This window comes from Oncorhynchus kisutch, linkage group LG15, assembly GCF_002021735.2.
Source record: "Oncorhynchus kisutch isolate 150728-3 linkage group LG15, Okis_V2, whole genome shotgun sequence".
NCBI classification, from domain to species: Eukaryota; Metazoa; Chordata; class Actinopteri; order Salmoniformes; family Salmonidae; genus Oncorhynchus; species Oncorhynchus kisutch.
The window spans coordinates 59,242,407-59,270,100 of record NC_034188.2 but is presented as its reverse complement, the minus strand read 5'-3'; the positions used below and the strand labels follow the sequence as shown (position 1 = coordinate 59,270,100).

Sequence of the window (27,694 nt, the reverse complement as noted above, 5' to 3'; positions counted from 1 at the left end):
GTGAGTTTCAAGGTTTGTCAGAGATAATAATGTTGAATAATTTGGGGCTTGTTAGATGCTTCCAGAGCTTATGTCAATGCACTAGTGCAAAGGAATGAGTAGTGTTAGAATCCCTGGCACTTGCTTGGTAAAGACTGATGGTAGCTTTTGTATGACCACCCGTCCTAATGCACCAGTGACCAATATGCTGCCTAAGAAACCGATGTACTGAGTCACTTCTTTCTTTGCCACTTTTAACTAGCAGACTCAACATCTGGAATCTTGACGATCAGAGCTAAACAGGACTCTTTATCGCTCTAACAACGTTAGGCACATTTTCAGGCCCAGCATTTACATTTTCAAGGCCTCAATTGGAGCAGTTCTATCACAGAGTTTCTTAACCTAGAGGTGCAACGTCGCAAGACTTCTGGGAACGAAAATAACTTTATGTCGAAGGAGGGCCTTTGATTTGACGGCCTGCACATGCGCAGTGCGGCGCGAGACGACCGTTATACCCTACGACGTGTTTCTACGCATGAACTTAGCTTGCCAACTTCGCCATGACATCACCTACAAGCGTGATCAGGGATTTCTATTGGAGAAGCTGTTTTAGCCTATCTTCATGCTGTACTGTTTTTTGGTAGTATCGTCAATCACTTGCAAGACCACAAGCAATAGGAGATGTCATTGTGCTTAAAGCTCAAAATGTCTCCACACTGATTAGACCTATTATTCCTTTGATCACAAGTCCAAATCGAATGCAGTTAGTCAGTCCCATCTACTCTAAAAGCTGTATTATGAGATATAGATAAAGGTAGCCAGATCTTTTGGGACCCAACTGACCTTTAGCTATTGTAAGGCCCTAACCCCAAGCATAGTACAATGCTTCACATAACTGGGGCTAGTTGGAGTGAGGTTCATGTCATTACCTGATTTTAATGGCTGATGCTTTTGTTGTCGAGCTTGGCCAGAGGAATAGATTGTGTCTCATGCTGCCATTTGCAGCAGTTTACCAGTGCCATCACTCTCCTGATTCAGCTGTGTCAGGAGGACCACACCGGCACCCTTTTACATGGTCCGTGGGCAACGAGTCTTAAACGGCTCTGAGATTTACCGCAGAGTCATCTCAGCCTCGAAGACGGCCTTGCCTTTGACTCAGCTGACCTCCTGGGACGTGTTCAGTAGGGGCCCACCATAGCGAAATGTTTAAAAAACTTCTGAATGAGCATTTTGTATCAGACAAGTCCAGTTAGTAGAAGTGTTCGACTCTGTTTCTCAGGCAATGAGAATGTTAAATGACATGGAATGAGTTACCTTATTACAATGTTCATGCTGAAATCATGCTTATACACACAACAAATTCTTGTAGGCTATTTTGTAGCAATTTGCAGCAGAAATCACATTCCATTACTAAGTCTATAAGCCGTAGTACCAATAGTTGGTGTGAAGTTACCACTGAAAGAAGAGGAACGTTTGTTTATCATTTATACAGAAATGACAGTCTTTGTGTTGTCCAAGTCTGAAGAAATACTGTAGTATAGGGAGAAAACGGAGCTTTTTAAAGACTCACAGCCCCCTGCAGAATGATAAATTAAGTATGAGAGAGGGGAGCACTCGGATGAGAGGTAAAGGCAGTGGGATTTAAAATGACATACTTTTTGGGGATTCACACTCCACAGGCTTATTTTCAGAGCTGCACCAACGTTGGCGTTTATTTGACCTGTGCCTTCTGCTTTTACACTACTACATCTACCACAAGCACTTAGTATAGCAGCATTGTGTTGTTTCAATGGACACAGTGAAGGCCTCTGACGTTGGGCAATGTGATGTAAAGCTGGTCACTGCTTGTTTTCACTGTCTCTCTCACACACACACACACACACACACACACACACACACACACACACACACACACAAAGAGGGAGAGGAGCCTTTAGCAAGGTGCTCCTCGCAAGGTCATAACAATAACACCACGAAGTGCGTTGCCATAGTAACGTGCATCAGTAAGCTTACCCAGATAAAATCATGAATAAAGAAAAGCACGGCAGCTCTGTTAAATACACCAGACACAGCCAGGCAAGGTACCGCAACCTTTCACGGAGGGATTTCTACCAGCTAAGAAGATGCCGGAAACCCAGCAAAATCATTACAATGTCTAGCTGATATCAAATTTGTTATGAAATGCTATTATGGTCCAAGGACGTTTATCGGAGATAAAAGTGACTGTAATCTATCAGATAGTTGCCTAATTCATTGGCCTCGTGTTGAGCTGCATTTTGATGAAGCAGAACAAAAATACATCCGGTCAGTTGAGAGACTGTTCTTTTCTTTGCAGGCCAACCTGAACGATTCCCACAACCAGATGGTGGTGCACTGGGCCGGGGAGAAGAGCAATGTCATCGTGGCGCTGGCCAGAGACAGTGTCGGAGCCACAGGTCCCAAGACTAGCTCGGTGAGTACACAGTAGTACACTTCCTGCGAATACAGGAGTACACTCCCTGTGAGTACACTAATGTAGAAGCCTACATTTCCTGTAAGTACATTAACACACCTTGTGTGCGGGATGGCGATCCACAATCACGCGAAACAAACATATCCATGAACCTATCCACCACTACATAGCATAACGCCTGCATGTTGCTCTACAGCCGTGCTTTTTCGGACGCTTTGAATCTTCTCCTTCCCTATCAGTTCACATTGCCCTCTTTTCAATCTTACTATGGACTGTACATTTCAGATCCCCCCCCCCCCCCCCCCCATTCAAATGAAGACATACCTTTGTTCAAGGTACCATGGCAGAAATGACAATACTGGTTTACCCACAGTTTGGTTGTGTAATGCAGTGTTTGTGTATCCATGTGTGTTTGTGTGCGTGCATGTTATTGTGTGTGCGCATGGGAGCCCATTGGTCAGTGACAGGCCACATGATGTCAGTGCTGCGAGGCCCAGACCTGTTCCACTGTGCTAATGAGATGGCCTGCCTGCCAGCCGTGTGCTTCCACTCCTCTCCTCGATCAGATTCACTGAGCCATGGATGAATCCCTCCATCTGTTACATCTCTCTCTCTCTACTCTTTCTGCTTTTGATGATATCAGCTCCCTATGCTGCCTGATACTGATGCTCAGCCTACAGTACCCCAACCCCCACTGCTTTTGTGCACAGTGTAAGAAAGACCTCCTGTCCTCAAGGGGTTAATTAACTTGAGATGTGATGCCCTTTGAAAAACAAGTTGTTTATACTAAACCGCAGAGATACCACTGGTGAAGGACAGTTTGTTTGAACAAGAATTGTTAGTTTTGTGTCTCTCTCCACTCCCAGTTCAGTACGTTCCTCGACATAACTTCCAGTCGGCGTTGTGGGCTTTGTGTGCTGTTCTCTCTGGTCTGAGCTCCTTGGTCTCTGGCACTCTGATGGGAATCTGAGAGTTCTGACCTCACTCGTGTATTGTCTCGGGTAGAGTCTGCAGGACAGAACAGAACAGCATGGAACACTGAACACCTCTTAACATTCTGGATTGGAGTTCTCTCTTAAAGGAACTACAGTTCCACTCTGTAGTCAGTTAGCATAGACAAAGCTTTTTCCTAAGTATTGTGTTTCTCTCTGTAGATGGAAAGTCTAGCTACTGCCTAAATGCTTTGATTCCTTTTACAGAGTCAGTTAATGGCCTCCCTCCCAATACACCATTCTAAAATAATTTTGTCCTCTACTAGAAATGTGTCCATCAAGAAGCATTCAAAAAATCGAACTTGACAACGCCTAATTTTTCCTGTCCATAAAACATCACATCCAAAAGTACTTTGATACCGGATTTCACTTGTTACCGTGTACCATCATTTCCATGTTCTCACCTCTTTCCTCTCTCCTCTGTCACATGGTAGGTGTACGTGTCTTCCGACTATGGAACCAGCTTCTCCCCCATCTCAGAGAGGTTTCAGCTGAGTGGGGAGAAGGAGAAAGAGGGGAACAAGCAGGTCATCTCTCAGTTCTACCACAGCCCCGCTGACAATAAGAGGGTAAGTGGCTGAAGACCATAGAGGTACTGACACTGAGTGTACAAAGCATTAGGAACACCTTCCTAATATTGAGTTGCATCCTCTTTTGCCCTCAGAATAGCCTCAATTTGTCTGGGCATGGTGTTTAAAGCGTTCCGCAGGGATGTTGGCCCATGTTGACTCCAATGCTTCCCACAGTTGTGTCAAGGTGGCTGGATGTCATTTTGGTGATAGACCATTTAAAAAATATTTTCTCCCCAATTTCGAACTTGTTACATCGTTGCAACTCCCCAACGGGAGAGGTGAAAGGTGTAGTCATGCTTCCTCCAAAACATGACTTGCCTAACCGCGCTCCTTAACACCCGTCAGCTTAACCCGGAAGCCAGCCGCACCAATATGTTGGAGGAAACACCATTCAACTGGCGACCGAGGTCAGCCCGCAGGCACCCAGCCCGCCACAAGGAGTCACTCGGGCGCGATGAGCCAAGTAAAGCCCACCCGGCCAAACCCGGACGACGCTGGGCCAATTGTGCGCTGTCCTATGGGACTCCCGGCCACGGCCGGTTGTGGCACAGCCCGGGAATGATCCCGGGTCTATAGTAACGCCTCTAGCACTATGATGCAGTGCTTTACATGCTGACCAAACTGCTCGCGTCCAAAATAAATGTAAAAATATATGTTATTCATCATTGCACCCACACTGCTTGCGCATGACAGCGAGCGTCTGCCTGGCCAGGCGCTAAAATAGAAGTTGCTTCTATTTGTGACGCTCAACGCGTTGCAAGTCCCGCCTCTCAAATCTCCTCATTGGTTTTTAGAAGCATATACCCACGTGGGTGATTGAAAGATGAACGTAGGTCCACACTCCGGTAGGTTGTAGTAATGCTGTGAAGTTGGTTTCCAACCGCCATATAAAGTCCAAAGAAGAAAAATAAGCCTTAAGGAAGGAGGAGAGATGACGAGAAACTAATTTGGTTTACTGTTTTATCTGTGGATTAATTGTTGGAGTAGAGGACCTTGTGCATTTCAGGTAAAATAACAACCCAATGTTTATATACGGTAATGTTCCCTGGCTGCTGGAGAGAGAGGTCATGAGCAGATGAGCTCCTGCATTTTCCAGCATGTTTTTACAAACAAAATGGATTTAGCCAGGGACATATACAGGATGATAACCTCACTCCAGATCAAAACTCCAAACCTACAACCTGATTGTGGACAAGATTACCTGGAAGGATTAATACACCATCCAACCTGGAATACAACTTCATTTAGCACTGAGGTGTGAAGTAAGAGGTGTCGAAGCCTTTGAGCCCAACAAATGGCAGGCTACCCCACCCAAATCCAGAGGCCTTGAAGCCAACTCCTGCTGTTCAGAGACCATCCACGGGTACTGGTACCCCCACCACACTCCCCCCTCTCTCCAGAGCTTTCACTCACCTCCAGCATACAGGCACTGTTGGAGCATGTGACTCTGAACTTACAATGGCTAGCCCCAAGTTGTTATATATATTTTTCTTGTGCATTTTGCTATTTCCCTCATGACGTCTGCATGCTTTGTTGACAATGAACTTTCTTGTTTACCCAACCGTGGGGGAGACTATGCTTGTTCCCACATTCGGGATTCTGACTCTCTATTGGTTACACAGACTTTTGACCTCCCTCCGGCTTTGTATTCATGTTACCTGATGAAATTGCTGTACAATATAATCTTGTTGCCATCTAATGCACATTCAAATGTCATAAATCAACACTGCAGAGCTCTCCCTGTCCTCTGCTGTGCCTTGATTGTATTACTCTTGATGATATCTGGAAATGTGCATGTACACCCTGGCCCAGCTACTGCTGCTAGCCCCAATTCTGACTTGTGCTCTATCTGTTGCACTGATTTCTGCTCTAGTAAAAGCCTGGGTTTTCTGCACGTTAAAACCGCCATTAAAAAAAGCCAGACTACGGTGGGGACAAAGATTGTACTTTTTGGAGAAATGTCCTCTGGTCTGATGAAACAAAAATATAACTGTTTGGCCATAATGACCCAACCGTGAAGCAAGGGGGTGGCAGCATCATGTTGTGGGGGTGCTTTGCTGCAGGAGGGACTGGTGCACTTCACAAAATAGATGGCGTCATGAGGCAGGAAAATCATGTGGATATGTTGAAGCAACATCTCAAGACATCAGTCAGGAAGGTACAGCTTTGTCGCAAATGGGTCTTCCAAATGGACAACGAGCCCAAACATACTTCCAAAGTTGTGGCAAAATGGCTTAAGGACAACAAAGTCAAGGTATTGGAGTGGCCATCACAAAGCCCTGACCTCAATCCTATAGAAAATTTGTGGGCACAACTGAAAAAGCATATGCGAGCAAGGAGGCCTACAATCCTGACTCAGTTACACCAGCTCTGTCAGGAGGAATGGGCCAAAATTCACCCAACTTCTTGTGGGAAGCTTGTGGAAGGCTACCTAAAACGTTTGATCCAAGTTAAACAATTTAAAGGCAATGCTACCAAATACTAATTGAGTGTTTGTAAACTTCTGACCCACTGGGAATGTGATAGAAGGAAAAAAAAGCTGAAATAAATAATTCTGTCTACTATTATTCTGACATTTCACATTCTTAATATAAAGTGGTTCCTAACTGACCTAAAACAGGGAATATTTACTAGGATTAAATGTCAGGAATTGTGAAAGACTGAGTTTAAATGTATTTGGCTATGTAAACTTCCGACTTCAACTGTATATGCAGATGATACAGTCTTCTACTCAGCTGGCCCCTCCCTGAATTTTGTGTTAATCTTTCTTCGTGTCCAACAAGCTTTCTCTGCCCTTAACCTTGTTCAGAACACCTCCAAAACAAAGGTCATATGGTTTGGAAAGAAGAATGTCCCTCTCCCCACAAGTATGATTACTACCTCTGAGGGTTCAGAGCTTGAGGTAGTCACCTCATACAAGTACGGTACACTGTCCTTCTCTCAGCACATATCAAATCTGCAGGCTAAGGTTAAATCTAGACTTGGTTTCCTCTATTGTAATCGCTCCTCTTTCACCCCAGCTGCCAAACTAACCCTAATTCAGAAGACCATCCTTCCAATGCTAGATTACGGAGACGTAAATTATAAATCGGCAGGTAAGGGTTCTCGAGCTGCTAGATGTTCTTTACCATTCAGCTATCAGACTTGCCACCAATGCTCCTTATAGGACACATCACTGCACTCTATACTCTTCTGTTAACTGGTCATCTCTGTATAAACGTCGCAAGACCACAGGTTGTTGCTTATTTATTAAACCCTCTTAGGCCTCACTCCCCCCTATCTGAGATATCTACTGCAGCCCTCATCCTCCACATACAACACCCGTTCTGCCAGTCACATTCTGTTAAAGGTCCCCAAAGCACACACATCCCTGGGTCGCTCTTCTTTTCAGTTCGCTGCAGCTAGCGACTGGAACGAGCTGCAACAAACACTCAAACTGGACAGTTTTATCTCAATCTCTTCATTCAAAGACTCAATCATGGGCACTCTTACTGACACTTGTGTGTATTGTTGTCTCTACCTTCTTGCCCTTTGTGTTATTGTCTGTGCCCAATAATGTTTGTACCCTGTTTTGTGCTGCTACCATGTTGTTCTGCTGCCATGTTGTGTTGCTACCATGTTGTTATCATGTTGTGTTGCTGCCATGTTGGTCAATAATGGATCTTATCTTTCACCTGGATTCACCTGGGTAGTCTATGTCATGGAAAGGGCAATGTTTTGTACACCCACTGTGCAGTATGATGATAAAAGGCCTGTCTCTATATTGCAAACTGCCCTGATACAGAGGGGTTTTATTATGTTTTCAAAGTATTTTCATATGTTCTCCCACCTCCTCAAAACCAGCAGAAGGCACATAATGTTATTGAGCTTGTGGTTTCTAAGGGTTGATTTAGGTGTATATAGTGTCAGTGGGTGTGTGCTTGTGTACATGCGTAGTTATCACTCTTGAGCTCGAGATTGTTCGATGCAGTGCTGTGAGGTTTGGTGCGGTGACGTGTTCGATTATGTCTCACTGTGTGCCGGTGAGTCATAGCCCTGCCCCCGCCCCCAGCCGTTCCACCTGGCACTCAGCCCAGTGGTTATTTCCAGGTGTATGGGTGCATGGGAAACGCAGTTTGTCAGTCTCTGTAGAGGCTGCAGGCTGGGGCCATCCGTCTGCAGACAGGAGAGAAAGAGAGAGGCAGGGCTGCCTGGTATAACAGCAGGAGGATGTCACCGTCTTAGTCTGCAACATGCTCCCAACATCATGGAGATGATTACCATGGGAAATTAGTGGTTTCTTCTCATGTGCACGCTGAGCTGTGAATTCCGGGCCCGTATTTAGCAAGCCTCTTCAGAGTATGAGTACAGATCTAGGATCAATTCATCTCTGTCCATAATAAGCGGATTCATTATGATTTAAAAGGTAAAAACTGATCCTAAATCTCCTTCTCTAGACACTTGATAAATATGGGTCCGTCTAGCCTCCCCTTTATAGAAAGCATATGATGAAGTGTCTTAGAGCTAAATTGCAGTGATCACTTTAGGTAGTGATTTATGAATGAAGCGGGATCTGAGATAATGAATGGTTAGCCTATAGCATAACCCGCTGTCTAACATTACATGTCGGCCCTATCCTTATACACCAAGTCTGACTGGTTATGGATCTGCCTATTTACAACATCTTCTTCAAAGAAACATTCACCCGTTTTGATGTTACATAATTGTTGTGCATGTCTGAGCGATGTTCTATCTATTCCCGGGGTCATTTCATGTTTTCATGTGTATAGTACTCAACCCCCTGAGTCAATACATGTTACAATCACCTCTGGCAGCAATTGCAGCTGTGAGTCTTTCTGTGTAAGTTTCGAAGAACTTTGCACACCTGGATTGTTCAATATTTGCACAATATTATTCTCTGTCAAGTTGGTTGTTGATCTTCGCTAGACAGCCATTTTGTCATGCCCTGACCTTAGTATTCTTTGTTTTCTTTATTATTTTGGTTAGGTCAGGGTGTGACATGGGTGATGTATGTGTTTTTGTCCCTGTCTAGGGGTTTTGTATGTCTATGGTTGCCTAGATTGGTTCTCGATTAGAGGCAGCTGTTTATCGTTGTCTCTGATTGGGAACCATATTTAGGCAGCCATATTCCTTGGGTATTTTGTGGGTTATTGTCTATGGTTAGTTGCCTGTGTCTGCACTTGTTTATATATAGCGTCACGTTCGTTTTGTTGTTTTGTATAGTTTGTTTAGTGTTTCTTCGTTAATAAACAGAACAATGTATTCACATCACGCTGCGCCTTGGTCTCCTCCATTCATCGAACGTAACACATTTTCATGTCTTGCCATATCTTTTTCAACTAGGCCACTCGTGACCATTCAATTTCATCTTGGTAAGCAACTCCAGTGTATATTTGGCCTTGTCTTTCAGGTTATTGTCCTGCTGAAAGGTGAATTTGTCTCCCAGGTTTTTCTCTAGAATTTTGCCTGTGCTTAGCTCTATTCAGTTTATTTTTATCCTAAAAAACTCCCTAGTCCTTGCTGATGACAAGCATACACGTAACATGATGCAGCCACCACCATGCTTAAAATATGAAGAGTGGTACTCAGTGATGTGTTGTGTTGGATTTTCCCCAAACAAAACGCGTTGTATTCAGGCCACATGTTTTGCAGTTTTACTTTAGTGCCTTGTTGCAAACAGGATGCATGTTTTGGAATCATTTATTCTGTACAGACTTCCTTCTTTGTCTTTTAGGTTAGTATTGTGGAGTAGCTACAATGTTGTTGATCTTTCCTCAGTTTTCTCCTATCACCGCCATTAAACTCTAGTTGTTTAAAGTCACCTTGGCCTCATGGTGAAATCCCTGAGTGGTTTCCTTCATCTCTGGCAACTGAGTTAGTAAGGATGTCTGTATCTTTGTAGTGACTGAGTGTATTGATACACCATCCAAAGTGCAATTCATAACTTCACCATCCTCAAAGGGATTTTCAATGTCTGCTTTTATTTTACCCATCTACCAATAAGTGTCCTTCTTTGCAAGGCATTGGAAAACCTCCCTGGTCTTTTTGTTTAAATCTGTGTTTGAAATTCGCTAATCGACTGAGGGACCGTACAATTATCTGTATGTGTGAGGTACAGAGATGAGGTAGTCATTCAAAAATCATGTTAAACACTATTATTGCACACAGAATGAGTCCCTGCAACTTATTATGTGACTTGTTAAGCACATTTTTACTCCTGAACTTATTTTGGCTTGCAATAACAAAGGGGTTGAATAATTATATATATTTGTAATATTAATTTGTCAGGTTTCTACCCCCCACACACTTTGACATTATTATGCTGTATTGTGTGTAGGCAGTGACACAAAATCTCAATTTAGTGAATATGAAATTCAGGCTGTAACACAACAAAAATGTGTAGAATGTCAAGAGGTGTGGATACTTTCTGAAGGCACTGAATCTGGTGATATAACAGTGGAGTAAGTCCCTGATGTTTCTCTCTGTGATGTGCTGTACATGTGGGACCTAGTCGGGACTCATCTACAGTATTAGATATCATTTCAGCTTTGGATCGTCATCTCATAGCATCCATCTATTTCACTACCTCCCGCTCGGTGCTTTGCGCTACAGAGCTTTTGTTCTCACAGGGGCTCTGTCCCGTTTCCAAATGGAGGCCATTGAGAATAGAGGAGTTATTGGGAAGGCAGCTAAAAAATAGATCAAAGGAAGGAGTGACAAAATGGGATTATAGCTCTGTATAATTGCGTAATCTGAATTTCTAATTAGGCATTTCAAATTAAATATCTCTTGACTAGTTCTGTGAATATTTTTAGATTTTGGGGGTAGGGATGTTTGCAAACTCTTTTGAATTAGCGAGACTAGAGATATCTGGAATTTAGATATTAGGCCAGTTCTTGCTATTCTAGTTTGTTGAAATCAGTCAGGCTTGACGTTTATTCACTTCGGAAAGATGCAGGTGCAAATAGAAATGTTATGTATAGAGCAATAATCCCTGTTCTACTATCTATTCTACACAATATACACTGCTCAAAAAAATTAAGGGAACACTTAAACAACACAATGTAACTCCCAAGTCAATCACACTTCTGTGAAATCAAACTGTCCACTTAGAAAGCAACACTGATTGACAATAAATTTCACATGCTGTTGTGCAAATGGAGTAGACAACAGGTTGAAATTATAGGCAATTAGCAAGACACCCCCAATAAAGGAGTGGTTTTGCAGGTGGTGACCACAGACCACTTCTCAGTTCCTATGCTTCCTGGCTGATGTTTTGGTCACTTTTGAATGCTGGCGGTGCTTTCACTCTAGTGGTAGCATGAGACGGAGTCTACAACCCACACAAGTGGCTCAGGTAGTGCAGCTCATCCAGGATGGCACATCAATGCGAGCTGTGGCAAGAAGGTTTGCTGTGTCTGTCAGCGTAGTGTCCAGAGCATGGAGGCGCTACCAGGAGACAGGCCAGTACATCAGGAGATGTGGAGGAGGCCGTAGGAGGGCAACAACCCTGCAGCAGGACCGCTACCTCTGCCTTTGCGCAAGGAGGAGCAGGAGGAGCACTGCCAGAGCCCTGCAAAATGACCTTCAGCAGGGCACAAATGTGCATGTGTCTGCTCAAACGGTCAGAAACAGACTCAATAAGGGTGGTATGAGGGCCCGACGTCCACAAGTGGGGGTTGTGCTTACAGCCCAACACCGTGCAGGACGTTTTGGCATTTTCCAGAGAACACCAAGATTGGCAAATTCGCCACTGGAGCCCTGTGCTCTTCACAGATGAAAGCAGGTTCAAACTGAGCACATGTGACAGTCTGGAGACGCCGTGGAGAATGTTCTGCTGCCTGAAAAATCCTCCAGCATGACCGGTTTGGCGGTGGGTCAGTCATGGTGTGGGGTGGCATTTCTTTGGGGGGCCGCACAGCCCTTCATGTGCTTGCCAGAGGTAGCCTGACTGCCATTAGGTACCGAGATGAGATCCTCAGACCCCTTGTGAGACCATATGCTGGTGCTGTTGGCCCTGGGTTCCTCCTAATGCAAGACAATGCTAGACCTCATGTGGCTGGAGTGTGTCAGCAGTTCCTACAAGAGGAAGGCATTAATGCTATGGATTGGCCTGCCCGTTCCCCAGACCTGAATCCAATTGAGCACATCTGGGACATCATGTCTCGCTCCATCCACCAACGCCACGTTGCACCACAGACTGTCCAGGAGTTGGCGGATGCTTTAGTCCAGGTCTGGGAGGAGATCCCTCAGGAGACCATCCGCCACCTCATCAGGAGCATGCCCAGGCGTTGTAGGGAGGTCATACAGGCACGTGGAGGCCACACACACTACTGAGCCTCATTTTGCCTTGTTTTAAGGACATTACATCAAAGTTGGATCAACCTGTAGTGTGGTTTTCCACTTTAATTTTGAGTGTGACTCCAAATCCAGACCTCCATGGGTTGATAAATTTGATTTCCATTGATAATTTTTGTGTGATTTTGTTGTCAGCACATTCAACTATGTAAAGAAAAAAGTATTTAATAAGAATATTTAATTCATTCAGATCTAGGATGTGTTATTTTAGTGTTCCCTTTATTTTTTTGAGCAGTATATTTCTAGCTTAACATTCTGTAACACTCATGAACAGACCCCAGTAGGTATTTAGCCTAACCTTGGCCCTTCTTGTCCTTTTCTCGTTCCAGTACCTCTTTGCAGACAGCACCAACAGCTACCTCTGGAACTCCTTTGACTTCTGCAAGACCATCCAGGGGTTCTCCATCCCCTTCAAGCCCACAGATCTGCTGCTGCACAGCAAGAGAGCCAACCTGGTCCTGGGCTATGACGGCTCCCACCCCAACAAACAGGTAGTCAACTGACTGCTATAGAAATGCTGCTTCACTGTCTTGAAAAAGGTCTCGGACAGAAGCGTAGACAATTAACAACATGCAGAGGTAAGCATGTTTTAATAAAAAATGTTTAACCGGGAAGTCCCTTGAGATCAACCGTCTTTTCATGATGGAGATCTTTGTGTAGGAGGAGTCTATTATAATGATCAGTAGCTCTGTGGCCCCCAGTAGGTTCGGGGTTAGATGCCTATGTGGACAAATGACTCTACTCCATATGCTGGATTACCGTACCATAGCCCCACAGCATTTGATTTATATTACAGCCTGTTCTAGAGAAACAAAGCCGATATTTCTGAATGTAGGACAGTTGCATAATTGCAAATAGAATGGTGCATATTTAAATACTGGTTAAATGTCACAGCTGCATCTACTAAACTGTCTCTCTGAAAAATACAATACGGAGGACATTTTGTGGAATTTTCCCCTGACTAATTATTCACATTTCAGCTCAACTGAAATGATGGAAAACGGTCGGCTCTCAAACATTCTGCCAGTTTTATATACAGCCTGGAGTCAACATGTGACCTTAATTTACTCCCCACCCCCCGCCTCTGTTATTTTTGCAGCTATGGAAATCTGACGATTTTGGAGAGACATGGGTGTTGATCCAAGAGCACGTGAAGGCATATTTCTGGTAAGATCAATGCCTCTGTATACAAAGGTGATGATTGTGTGAGGAGAGGCAGAATGTACAGTCATCAGTATAATTAATTGTCGCTGTTGAGTGCCAGACTGTCTGCAAAACATTAATGCAACGATCTGTGAATGGGATGGGTTGTGTGTGTCCTTTTCCTGTTTACTTCCTGTTTTTCTGTGACTGCTTGCCTCCTCAATCTGTCCCTCACTAGACCTCAGACAGTGGAGAGATAAACATGTCTTCTGATCGCTGTATGCTTACCAAGCATGCAGCTTGCGAGCTAACTCCCTGCCTCTCCAAGTTAAATACATAGATTAGATTGGCCCTTGTAATTGAATGACAATGCAAAGAAAATGCCACTACGGTCCCCGAGGGGGAGAGACACTGATTACCTGATTGTTATTTGGGGCTCACTATGTGTGAATGATTTTGAACCCTCCTATCAACCAGATCTCGGTTCAAATAGTGTTTGAGATACTTTCAAATACTTTTGAACGTTTGCTTGAGCCTGGCTGGAGTGCCAGATGAGCAGAGTTTGCACAGACAAAGTCAATCAAAATAACAAAAACAATCTGATACCGCAAATGATGATTGCGACACATTCAGTGCCTTGTGAAAGAGATGTGTGCCATGTGTCTCTCACCACGTAATGTAGGCCTAGGCAGGAGAGTGGCGCACTCAAACTTAAAAAAATATGTTTTACTTTCAAATCCCATCCATAAAAGGATTTGACCGATCTGTTAATGATTTAAAGGCGTGGATGCGGAGGGTTAGTTCGGGTTAGACATCACTTTCATTCCCTCGCAGGATCTCTGCCTTTTAATAGGTGACAACAAGAGGCTCTCATTCTCCACTGCAAATATGTAATGCTGCTTGTCAGCTACAGCAGGGGTCTGTTCAGGAGGGTGCAACATTTCAGAGCGTTCCGATTTGAAATGTATTGTGTAGAACGTTAAGCTTGCCTGTCAAGTAGTATTAGGAATCACGTCCGTTCTTTTCAGTGTATTTCTATCTGTATCGTTCGGAACATTTTCACCTTATTGACAATATTTGAATCTCCCCAGACTATTTGTACACACATCTTCTGGTGTCAGAGAGAGAGACACAGCCCTTCTCCCTTTGATTTTTCTCACCTTCCTGCGTTCTCTGACGGTGGAGGTGGTCGTATATGTGGCGACTTTGAGGGGCATCGAACAGACTGCCTTCTTTCTGATGAATAAGTGATTGTCTGCCAGGGCCCCACTTAACTCTGCCTGTCCAAGTGGCATAATGTATTCAGTAATACCAGGCAGCGCTGCAGATAACATGGCAGCTACCGCTGCAGTCTCTCCCCCCCGGGCTCTTTCTTGTGTTTGGGAGATGACGCCCCTCCCCCCCACCAAGTGTGAACGTTCGAGATCCTCTTAGATCACACTTCTGAGCCTCAGAGTCTCAGGAGACCGTTGCAGAGAGAAGATTTTGACTACAAATACCCATACAACCCAACAACGAACATGAACAAACCATTTCATCCCAAAGCAGTAACTATACGCACAAAGCTTGAAAGTCTTTGCGGACTTCTGAGGAGGAAAGCAGCTCCAGAAGTGTGTACTGCTGCACTCCTCCCCAAATATTTCAAAGCATTGGATTGGCGTAAGCATTGGATTGGCGTAAGCATTGGATTGGCGTAAGCATTGGATTGGCGTAAGCATTGCATTGGCGTAAGCATTGCATTGGCGTAAGCATTGGATTGGCGTAAGCATTGGATTGGCGTAAGCATTGGATTGGCGTAAGCATTGGATTGGCGTAAGCATTGCATTGGCGTAAGCATTGCATTGGCGTAAGCATTGGATTGGCGTAAGCATTGGATTGGCGTAAGCATTGGATTGGCGTAAGCATTGGATTGGCGTAAGCATTGGATTGGCGTAAGCATTGGCTAGAAAGATTTTTTTTTTTTCTTCTCCGCTATGTTTTTTTCCACCAGTAATTTTCCTTTTAAATCTGGACGCAGCTACTGACTCTGCTGTGTCTAACTGCCTCCGCATCACCAGCTGCATTGAGATCTTTGTCTGGTGCTTCTTCCTCCTCTGCCTCTTTGGCCAGTTTTCCTTTTTAACCATGTGTGTCCAGTTCTTTGCCGATTATGGGCTTTCCATGTCTAATCCGTTTGTGGAGGCCACAGAGAAAAGGGCCTGCGCTGCAGATCAGGCTAAGAAGGCTGTAAGCCCTGGGGTTTTGTCTGGTTCACATCCCACTGTTGGATGTGTTTAACCAGCATTTGTCCAAATATTTCTAACCAGCAAATTGTATGTATTTGTTCCCCTTTGTCCTAAATATTTGATCCTGTTTGGTAGGAGGATCGAGAGAATAAATAAATAAAAATAATAAAGAGGCTCTTGTTTCGCACTGTGGATTAGATAGGCTAACTTTAACCCACTGCCCTGCCAGCGTTACATTGAAAGGATTGCCTATATGGGCTAAGTTCCAAACGGCCGCAAATTCTGCTAGATAGACCTGCCCCCAAAGTCTGCTATGGACAAGGCCCCCAAACTCTGCTAGATGGACAAGGCCCCCAAACGTTGATATAGACAAGTCCCAAAAGCAATGCAACAAACTCTAATTTCGGCAAGGCCTGAAACTCTGCCCCAAACTCTAATATTGGCAGTTTCCCGGCTGTATGCCAAGTCCCCAACTAACGTTAGACAGGCAAGGTCCCATGTTTGTCTGACTGGGGTATTTCTTATCCTCTCTACATGGACAGCCTACTCCCATAAAAACATGACCCCCTCTAAAATGTCACGCTATAGGCCAGTCTAGACACTAGGCTCTCTCTGTTTGGCTCCATTGTTAGTGAGAACACTCCGTGTGAATCTGGAATGCCTTATGGGAGATGATCATAAACTACTGTAAACCTCTTTCAGTTCTGCTGGAGCTTACCGTAAGTTCACAGCTTAAAATGGCCACACACAGAACTTCTACTGGAAATGTGCAGTTGGGAAACTATAAATACATCAATGTGTGTGGTAAATGGATTCTGAGTTTCGAATGTGTTCACAGGAACACGTAGGCCGTTCCACGATACTAGGATTGTCAGTAATCCGTAAAACATTTCTCGGTTTTTCAGAGTCTGTCAGTGAGTGTGTGTAACCATAACTTTATGTCCCTCTGTATGGTATGACTAAGTTGGGCCCAGAGTTTTCCCAGACCATGTTATCTGAACGGGAAGACCTCCAAGGCCCTTAAGTCCTACCTGTTCACTTCACATGGTCAATAAATATAAACTCACGGTCAAGGGCCTGGAGTTTGTCTTGGTCGGGCCATATGGTCAGAGAGAAACTCTTGGCCCTACCTATGTCCCACAGACGGGCGCTAATTTCTGCATCTTTCTAGGGGTGTGGAGCCGTACGATTCCCCCACCACGGTGCTGGTCCAGAGGCACGAGCCCCAGGGGGTGTCCAGCATCCTCAGCAGCACCGACTTCTTCCAAAGCGGGCAGAACCGCCGAGTCATCCTGGAGAGAGTGGACAACTTCCAGCTCCGGGACAAGTACATGTTCGCCACCACTTCCACAGTAAGTGAGGTTGACCTGCAAGGGGATTATACATGTCAGGTAATCTGTTGCTCTTGCAGTGTTGAGAATGCTCATGTTATTATGGAGAGGAATGCCCACATTGATTATTTGAACACGAATCGGGTGATCCAGCCATAACTACCTGGAGAGAGTGGACAACATCCAGCTCCGGGACAAGTACATGTTCGCCACCACTTCCACAGTAAGTGAGGTTGACCTGCAAGGGGATTATACATGTCAGGTAATCTGTTGCTCTTGCAGTGTTGAGAATGCTCATGTTATTATGGAGAGGAATGCCCACATTGATTATTTGAACACGAATCGGGTGATCCAGCCATAACTATCTTCTAATACAGTGCCTTCAGAAAGTATTCACCCCCACTTTTCCCACATTTTGTTGTTAAAACCTGAATTGAAAATGGATTAAAGGGTGTAATAATAGTGTTTTAACTAGATTTTTTGAATGACTACCATATCTCTGTACCCCACGCATAAAATTATCCGAAAGGTCCCTCAGTCGAGCAGTGAATTTCAACCACAGATTCAACCACAAAGACCCGGTAGGTTTTCCAATCTCGCAACGAAGTGCACCTATTGGTAGATGGGTAAAAATAAATAAAAAAAGCAGACATTTAATATCCCTTAGAGCATGGTGAAGTTATTCATTATACTTTTTGATGGTGTATCAATACACGGAGGCACTACAAAGATACAGGCGTCCTTCCTAACTCAGTTGCCGGAGAGGAATGAAAGAGGATTTCACCATGAGGCCAATGGTGACTTTAAAACAAACAGTTACAGAGTTTGATGGCTGTGATAGAAGAAAACTGAGGATGGATCAACAACATTGTAGTTACTCCACTATACTAACCTAAATGATAAGGAAGGAAGCCTGTACAGAATAAAATATTTCAAAACATGTATCCTGTATGCAATAAGGCACTATAGTAAAACTGCCAACAATTTACCAAGAAATTTACTTTGTGCTGAAAACAAAATGTTATATTTGGGGCGAATCCAACACAACACATCACTGAGTACCACTCTTCATATTTTAAAGCATCATGGTGGCTGCATCATGTTATGGGTATGCTTGCCATCGACAAGGACTATGGATGTTTTTAGGATAGAAAGAAACGGAGTAGAGCTAAGCACAAGCAAAATCCTAGAGGAAAACCTGATTCCATCTGCTTTCCAACAGGCTCTGGGAGACAAATTCACCTTTCAGCAGGACAATAACCTAAAACACAAGGCCACTCTGGTTGCTTACCAAGACAATACTGAATGTTCCTGAGTGGCCTAGTTACAGTTCTGACTTAAATGGTCTTGAAAATATATGGCAAGGCTTGAAAATAGTCTGTTGATTATTGATCAACAACCAACTTGACAGAGCTTGAAAATATTGTACAATCCAGGTGTGCAAAACTCTTGGAGACTTACCCAGAAAGACTCACAGCTGTAATCACTGCCAAAGGTGCTTCTAACATTGATTGAGGGGTGTGAATGCTCATGTAAATCAGATAGTTCAGTATTTAATTTTCAATACATTTGCAAAAGTTTCTAAGTACATGTTTTCACTTTGTCATGGGGTATTGTGTGTGTAAAAAAAAGAAAACAAATAAAAAGTAATCAATTTTTAAATTCAGGCTGTAATAGCAAAATGTGCAATTAGTTAATGGGGCGGCAGTGGTTAGAGTGTTGGGCCAGAAGGTTGCTGCTGTTCTGCCCCTGAACAAGGCAGTTAACTCACTGTTCCCCAGTAGGCCATCATTGTAAATAAGAATTTGTTCCTAACTGACTTGTCTAGTTAAATATATATATTAAATCAATTTTAAAAAGTGTATGAATTCTTTCTGAAGGCACTATAAGTCATTAGTCAAACCCATCATATTCAAGTGGTAGGCTTAAATACCGGATAAGTCCACCACATGCATAGAGGGTGAATTGTTCTAAAGGGCCCAATAAAGCATTACACAATGAAAGAGGAACTTAACCATTGACCCCTCCTTGAAAAGATGGGATCTATTTTTTTGTGTAAGGAATGTGGAGACTGAAGAGACGTGTACTGTGGAACACCGGGTTAATGTGGTCAGACACACACAATCCCATCAAAACATGGCTGAAATCTGAGCCAATTACGGTTAATGATTTTTGTTTATGCAAACTCGGGCCTTTCCCTGAACGACCACACAGACTCGCTCGCTGCAGTCAGCCCTGTGTTGTTAAACAGGCATGGCCAAACACACATGCTTCCGTATCTGATTCCTGGCATTACTGCCCAATCTCACACACACACACAAACACACAACTGCCTTTTGAGTGAGCATGGAATAATGGTAGCGGAATGGGGAAAGGGAGAGACTGAAAATAAAATGGCAGAGGGCTGGTTGGGGCAGTGGAGAGGCAAGGTTCTAACAATTTGAGCTACGGCTTAGCTTGTCCAACGTTGACGAAATATGCATTCTTAAACCCCTGTAAATATGCATTCTTAAACCCCTGTAAATATGCCCATTGTGTATTGTGAATATTTTTCTACCTTGTAACTACCATATCTTTATTCATATCAGTCTCTTACAAATCAATTGACTCAACATTCACAGCTACATGCGTACTTCATAAAGTCATCCCTACTCTCTCTGGGCAAGGCGAACAACACCATGTAACGCGCCACTATGACGGTCTCCATTGAGGCAAGCATATCCTTTTACAAAGTATATATTTTACTAGGCAAGTCAGTTAAGAACACATTCTTATTTTCAATGACAGCCTAGGAACAGTGGGTTAACTGCCTTGTTCAGGGGCAGAACGACAGATTTGTACCATGTCAGCTCGGGGATTCGATCTTGCAACCTTTCGGTTACTAGTCCAACACTCTAACCACTAGGCTACGCTGCCGCCCCATCCTAAGGTGGGTCGCTCAGATTGTCAGAACAGCGACATGGTTTATGTTTTATCGTCTGCTGGGTGACCCAACCAACCTGTTGGTCAGGGCCAGAGAGTGCAGCTTGTCAGAAATGACCGATCTATGTGCTGTTAATGAAGTTGTGGCTCGGTGTCCCAGGGGTGTCAATAACCGCTCAGGCACACATTCATCAGGCCTCTGTTGCCGAGTGCAGCCATCTCAAGTACTGTTGCTATTCCCAATGGGCTGATATGTTCCACTGCCAAAGGATAGTACAGTGTGTGTTTTCTGTCTGGCTAGCATTGTTACTCCAAGCTATATCATTTCACACTTCCACTTGTAGAAAGTGATATTCCCACTTTCATTGTAGATTTGGATTATTTTTATAAATGGTAATGAGGCTAAACACAAACAAATGGTTGGACTGTAGTTAATGTTAATCAACACCATTCACATGAATCAAAAATAGGCTAATTTAAAAAACTATATGAATAATCTACACTGAGTGTACAAAACATTAGGAGCACCTTCCTAATATTGAGTTGCATCCCCTTTTGCCCTCAGGACAGCCTCAATTTGTTGGGGTATGGACTCTACAAGGTGTCAAAAGCATTCCACAGGGATGCTGGTACATGTTGTCACGGCTCCTCTGCCTGCAGGAGGAACTCCCCCATTGGAACCGCCCCATTGGAGTCAACATTGTCACGGCTCCTCCTCTGCCTGCAGGAGGAACTCCCCCATTGGAACCGCCCCATTGGAGTCAACATTGTCATGGCTCCTCCTCTGCCTCCTGCAGGCAGAGGAGGAGCCGTGACAATGTTGACTCCAATGATTTGTTGTGTCCTTTGGGTGGTGGATCATTGTTGATACACACAGGAAACTGTTGAGCATGAAAAACCCAGGAGCGTTGCAGTTCTTGATGCACTCAGACCGGTGCATCTGACACCTACTACCATACCCCCTTCAAAGGCCCCTACTACCATACCCCCTTCAAAGGCACTTACATATTTTGTCTTGCCCACCCACCCTCTGGCACACAGACACAATCCATGTCTCAATTGTCTCAAGGCTTTAAAATTATTTAACCTATTTCCTCCCATTCATCTAAATTGTTTGAAGTGGATTTAACAAGGGACATCAATAATCCCTTATAGTTTCACCTGGATTCACCTGGTCAGTCTGTCATGGGAAGAGCAGGTGTTCCTAATATTTTGTACACTCAGTAAAAGTGATTAAATTAGTCACCAGAGCCTTACATTTAATAAATAGGAACTAACATAGTAAATATAAGGCTATCTAAGAACCTCTGTTGTCATATCCTTGCAGCATTAGCTTGAGATGCTTAGTTTATTTTGTTAAATGACTACAGTTGCCCTGTCTGTGACCCCACAGCTTGACCCAACCCACAGAGCAGCCCACCCTCCCGGGATACGGTTGAGCAGTGAGCATGTGAAGATCTCAACGATGCAGCCCAGTTCTCCAGACCATTAGCAGCCCAGTCAATGCTTACTCGTCACTCACTCACTCTCACCCTTCTCTCTAGTCATACTCACTACCCAGCCCCTACTAATATCTTCAGCTGGAGCTAATAGGATTACCGTAATGAATATCACAAGCTTTTGACAGCACCGAGCTGCTTAGGCTAATTAAAGCCCCAGAAACACCAAGTTTTATCCCAGGCCTGACAATATAGATCCCTGGGTAATGATTGATAATCAGAACTGAGGACCTCTACTCCTTCTCTTAACTCCAAAGTCCTCCGGAAGAACTGGCTTAATATAAATGGATGTCAATAAGAGGTCTCTTAACAGAGAGCTTTTTGACACATTTCCTTCTTATTTGCAAGGTGTCTCAGTGGAGACGAGATGAGGGGGAGGGTAACAAGATCAAGGACTTCCTTATCGAATGGCTGCCTGTGCTTTCCCTGATGCGTCAATACCCCCAACGTGTTTAATGTACCGTAACGGCATAGAGCAAACCAACAACGGTGAATGTGAAATTGCAATGCGTAGTTAAGCTGCTGTTTGGACCTCTGTTTTCCCCATAAAAGGAGATTTAAGTGTTGCAACACCTCAGCAGCCATATTGGTTGCGACGCCCTCAACGCTGTAGTGGTCCTTTACTTTCTTCCTTAACGTGTGACGCCAAATCCCACATTTCCCAAGCTCCCACTGCAATATGTGATGCATCACACACACACACACACACACACACACACACACACACACACACACAAACAAAATGGCACTTCGCCCGTAAAAAAACATGTGACGTGTCCAGTGGGAGAGAGGGAAGGAGGAGATAAATGTGCCGCTTAAAAGCAATGGGAGGTCTGGGAAATGGCTCCGTCTCTCAGATTAACAGCTACCTTCTGGCTGGATAAACAAACATTAGAACCACATCGACAGCTCCCACAGGCTCTGCAGGGGGACTGGAGATGACAGGGTTTCATGTGCTCCCCACAACTGTTCTTCTAGTTTATTGGTTTAGATATAGAACGTGGAAAGGGGGGGGGGGGGGGGGGGGGTATTCACATATCATCCTTTGCATTGGAAGCACAGTGCCTCTGTTCTGAGCAGCTAGACTGCTGAAGGTATATACTTGCTATGAATATGTACAGGTGAATCAATTCAATAAGAATGCTACTCATGATGCTCAGTAGCTGTTCCTGGTATTTATATGAATGGAATGACACTTCAAAATGAATGAATAATCATTTCATGATAGTTTAATGGATCGTTAAGATACCATACATTTGTTAAAGCAAGATTTGATTTGAATCCCTGGTGGGATTCATTTTGTAATCCACTTTCCACAGATAGTCAGACTACTTTTCAGCAGTGGAAGCCAGCCAAGCTACTGTGGTTGAAACCACCCCCCCCGGCCTGCTGTCATTGAAGCATTGAAGCAGTTGTCTTTTCCGAGACTAAGTTTCTCTCCCCTTGGTATTCTCCATGCCCACATTGTGTTGTTGTGGCTGCTTGGCTTTCAGAACACGGCACTCTGGGTCGCGGAGACGGAACGTTAACAGCAGCATTAGATAAATCAATAGGTTGAATAGTGCTGTGAGGACCCAGGCGTTCACAGGGGAGGTGAGGCAGACGGACATACGGACTCACACACGCAGGCAGACACATTGTGTCTCAGGGAACAGGGAGTCACTGTTTTGCGCCTGCTGGGTCATCAGGAAAAAGACAGACTACTTGACAGGAATGCTTGCCTAGATTCATCAGTGGGGGAACTGTGCAAGCTGTGTGTGTGCGCATGTTTTGTTTGTTTTTATTTATTATCTTGGCTGCCTTGAGGACGCTCTCAGTTAATCCAAGATGAAGCCATAAACCTGATTGCCATCCTATGACGTGAATGAGTCTGCCTGTAGTGCTCTGGCGCTCTTATTGGCTGCCTGCTTTCCAACTGTGCACCGCTAGTGTGCCTGCGTGTGGTTATCTGTGTGGCCCAGCAGCATTATTTCAGTGCATTACCGAAGCCATCTGTCCTCTTCATTATTAGCATCGTTGTGGGATTTCCATGTCTGTGTGACACATCTCTTTTTTTGCCGCAAAACTGTTGACTGCTCTTTGATGTAAACGCTGTCCTTTACTCATATTCTATGATATTGTTTTGCCCCAGCTCGGTAAAGATGCTTGTATAAATCGGTGTGTGTGTTCAATAACTACAAATAGAATCATATTAGGCTGTGTATTCGGCCTATCTAGTAAAGAGTGTACACGCTTGACATTTATTGCCTGCAGCTTTTAATGAAGAGAATATTCATATTATAGTTGTTATGGGAAGGCAGAAGGCCAGACAGTCAGTTAGTCGTCCCAATTCTGCTGATGTGAGCCTAGCCAATCCCTGGGAGGCAGATCACAGGGTGCCTATGTTGCCAGACTGACACGTAAGAGGAGACGCATTACAACAGCGGCTCAAATGGAACCCTATTCCCTATATAGTGCACTACATTTGACCAGGCTCCAATGGTTTCTAGAGAATAGGGAGCCATTTGGGAGGCAGCCAGTGTCTCAGGTCTCTCTGGGGTTCCGGAGGACGACGGGCGGCGAGTCCCGGCACTTTGGTCTTCCTGCTTGTAATTCATTAAAGATTACACCCCCTTCTCCTCCTTCCTTGAACAAAGTGGTCTCTCTGTCATAACAATGAGATTTGGCCATTGATTGTTCTCATTGGCCCACTGAGGTTACAATCTGCCCGACAGTACATATAGATTAATCACTTGAGTCTTTAAACACCCACAGGCCACATCAGAAGAAATCCACTTTTTTGAGCTGAAAGGCGATGGCCAAATATTACCCATAATGTTGCATAACGATTTAAGTTAATAAGTCATAGTTTTAGTCAGAGTATGACATACAGTCTATTCAGAAAGTATTCAGACCCCTTGACATTTTCCACATTTTGTTACGTTAGAGCCTTACCCTAAATTTGATTGCATAATTTTTTTTGTAATCAATCTACACACACAACCCCATAATGACAAAGCAAAAACAGGTAAAAGATTTTTTGTTGCAAATCTATAACAATAATTTAAAAAATGAAATATCACTTTTACATAAGTATTCAGACCCTTTACTCAGTACTTTGTTGAAGCACCTTTGGCAGCGATTAAAGCCTTGAGTCTTCTCGTGTATGACGCATTTCGCTACACCCGCATTAACATCTGCTAACCATGTGTATGTGACAAATAAATTTGATTAGATTTTTTGATTTACAAGCTTGGCACACCTATATTTGGGGATTTTTTTCCATTCTTCTCTCAAGCTCTGTCAGGTTGGATGTGGCGCGTCGCTGCACTGCTATTTTCATGTCTCTCCAGAAATGTTAGATCAGGTTCAAGTCCGGGCTCTGGCTGGGCCACTCAAGGACATTCAGAGATTTGTCCCGAAGCCACTCCTGCGTTGTCTTGGTTGTGTGCTTAGGGCCGTTGTCCTTTTGGAAGGTGTACATTCGCCCCCATCTGAGATTCTGAGCGCTCTGGAGCAGGTTTTCATCAAGGAGCTCTCTCTACTTTGCTCCATTCATCTTTCCCTCGATCCTGACTTGTCTCCCAGTCCCTGCCGCTGAAAAATATCACCACAGCATGATGCTGCCACCATGCTTCACCGTAGGGATGGTGCCAGATGTCTTCCAGACATCAAACATCTCTGTAGAGACCTGAAAATAGCTGTGCAGCGATGCTCCCCATCCAACCTGACAGAGCTTGAGAGGATCTGGAGAGAAGAATGGGATAACATCCTCAAATACAGGTGTGCCAATCTTGTAGCGTCATAGTCAAGAAGACTCGAGGCTGTTTTCACTGGCAAACGTGCTTCAACAAAGTACTAAGTAAAGGGTCTGAATACTTATGTAATTGTGATATTGCAAAAAATTACAACAACAAAAAGTTTTTGCTTTGTCATTATGGGGTATTGTGTGTAGATTGATGAGGGGGGGGGGGAACTATTTAATCAAATTTAGAATAAGGCTTTAACGTAACAGAATGTGGAAAAAGTCAAAGGGTCGGAATACTTTGCGAATGCACTGTATGACGAATCCAGCTCCAAACCAGCCATAGCTGGCTAATCTTTTGAATATGGAATAGGCCTCGTAAAAGAAAAATGGCAACAGAACATTAGCTAGCCAGATAAGGTTAGCATGCTAGCTAGCTTCGCTGACAGTGCCCTTTTTGCTAATGTTTATCAACTTCACGTGGAAATTCCCACACCCACTTCGTGAATAGGTATACGTAGCTTTCGTCATTCTTCAAAGGTGCACATCCTTAGCAAATTCTATAATAACTGAGTCACATTATTCGTAATTATGAGGTAGGCATTAAGCCGTCTCCATGGCTCTGTGTCTCTTATTGATTGATTGATTGTACATCTGTTGGTTCCAGACTTTGTTGGGGAGCCATGAGCCGTCGTCCGTCCAGCTGTGGGTATCCTACAACCGTCAGCCAATGAAAGCCGCACAGTTCATGACCCGCCACCCAATCACAGTGAGTCTCCAGGCCTGCTTCGCCACCCCAGAACATCCTCTCTGTGGCTCCCAGTAGACTCCTAGTCCAGAGAACAAACCTGTCACTGTATCGTTGATGAAACTGGGGAAATGTATTTGTAAGGAAATGCTATGCTATGTAGCTAATATGTCGTTGACAGCTCAACATGAGTCAGAAATCACAAGACCAATCACAGAAAATACTGTAAGCCTAGATTTTTAAAAATTTTTAAATTTTAGCTTTATTTAACTAGGCAAGTCAGTTAAGAACAAATTCTTATTTTCAATGACAGTCTAGGAACTGCCTGTTCAGGGGCAGAACGACAGTGTCAGCTCAGGGGTTTGAACTTGCAACCTTCCGGTTACTAGTCCAACGCTCTAACCACTAGGCTACCCTGCCGCCCCCACTAGGCTACTCCACTCACAGTAAAAAGCTGTCAATTCCATGACACTATTTATCTTACAAATGTACATGTTTTTGTCTAATAAAAGTTGAATTCTAATCATCAGCTTTTAGTTGTGAGAGAATCACCCCTATTGTTCTTAATAATGCCCTACACAAATAAGGAAAACTGCGCCTCTCTTCTTCTCCTGCAGGAGTACTACATCGCTGACGCTTCGGAGGACCAGGTGTTTGTTTGCGTCAACCACGTCAACAACGTCACCCACCTGTACATCTCAGACACCCAGGGCCTGTCCTTCTCCCTGTCCCTGGAGAATGTGTTGTACTACAGCCCAGAGGGTTCGGGCAGCCACACCCTGATCAGGTTGGCACGGTGTTCCTAGTCAACCAATTTTCGATTGCACCATTTTGTGTCAGGCCGGCCCAGCGCTAACCCACCTGCTTGATCTATTAACTAATCATGGGTTGCACATTTTAGTTTCAGCCCAGCGCTAACCCAAATGATTTTTCAAATCGACTTATCACCATGGTTAGTGGCGTGTTAGTGCTGGGCTAGAACCAAAATGTGCACCCCTTTGGTGTGTCCCCCAGGAATAGATTTGGAAACGGCAGTGTTCTGGATGCGAGATCTGGGTTCAGATAGTATTTGAAAGATACCAATACAACATAATCAAAAGAAAAGTCCCAAAAGTGCAAACCCTGCCCATGTGACACTCCAGGCAGGCACAATCAATCGGCCAAAGCATTTAAAATGTATATATATATATTTTTTTTTACTATTTGAACCCAAGTCTAAAATATGTTGACGTGACTCACAGTTAAGGCAGCCTAATTAGTAGGCTGCCTTCAGAGATATGTAGTGTCTTGCTTGGAACAAACGTAACAGAACTCACTTTGATCAACCAAACCTTCCTTGATCAAATACACACGCCCTTTGATCAAGTATAGCCACTTTGATCAAGCGCACCCACCCATTTTGAAGGAGAGATGAGAGGAGGCTGTTCGACCAGAGCTACATCTGATCATTCCAGAGCTGGGGGACCTCCTGGTCTGCATTCCTCGTGACCACACTGAGTCCGCTCGAGTGGCTGTCTTCTCCTCCGTGTTGGTAAACAACAGCAGGGCCTTTGCGTGTGTTTACATCCCAGTGACCTGGATCCTGGATGTTTGAGTCCCTGTTGTCATGGCGCTGCAGTGTAGCGTAGTGTGTCCAGGGCCTGTAATTATTCAAATGACGGCGTTCCCAACACGTCTCGAGCTGCCAGGAGAAGTGATGAGAGCAGCTTGATAGTAAGGCGACCTCACGACACGAGCTGACCACGTGTT

The 27,694-nt window shown here is 44.2% G+C and overlaps 1 protein-coding gene across 3 annotated transcripts in view; it reads left to right on the top strand.

Moving 5' to 3' along the window:
* Nucleotides 1–27,694, top strand: part of LOC109905600 (sortilin-related receptor) — a 68,692-nt gene that overhangs the window by 4,624 nt on the left and 36,374 nt on the right. For 2 of the 3 annotated variants that reach the window (XR_004203140.1, XM_031790668.1), the window contains exons 2-8: nucleotides 2,315–2,431; nucleotides 3,858–3,992; nucleotides 12,683–12,844; nucleotides 13,453–13,520; nucleotides 16,893–17,073; nucleotides 25,865–25,966; nucleotides 26,563–26,732. Coding sequence is in view for 2 of the 3 variants with exons in the window: in XM_031790668.1 (XP_031646528.1) it covers nucleotides 2,315–2,431; nucleotides 3,858–3,992; nucleotides 12,683–12,844; nucleotides 13,453–13,520; nucleotides 16,893–17,073; nucleotides 25,865–25,966; nucleotides 26,563–26,732 (935 nt within the window). In the remaining variant the exon portion in view is untranslated. Of the gene's footprint in view, nucleotides 1–2,314; nucleotides 2,432–3,857; nucleotides 3,993–12,682; nucleotides 12,845–13,452; nucleotides 13,521–16,892; nucleotides 17,074–17,199; nucleotides 17,276–25,864; nucleotides 25,967–26,562; nucleotides 26,733–27,694 lie in introns of those variants that run through there. The other variant, XM_031790669.1, reaches the window with a different exon arrangement.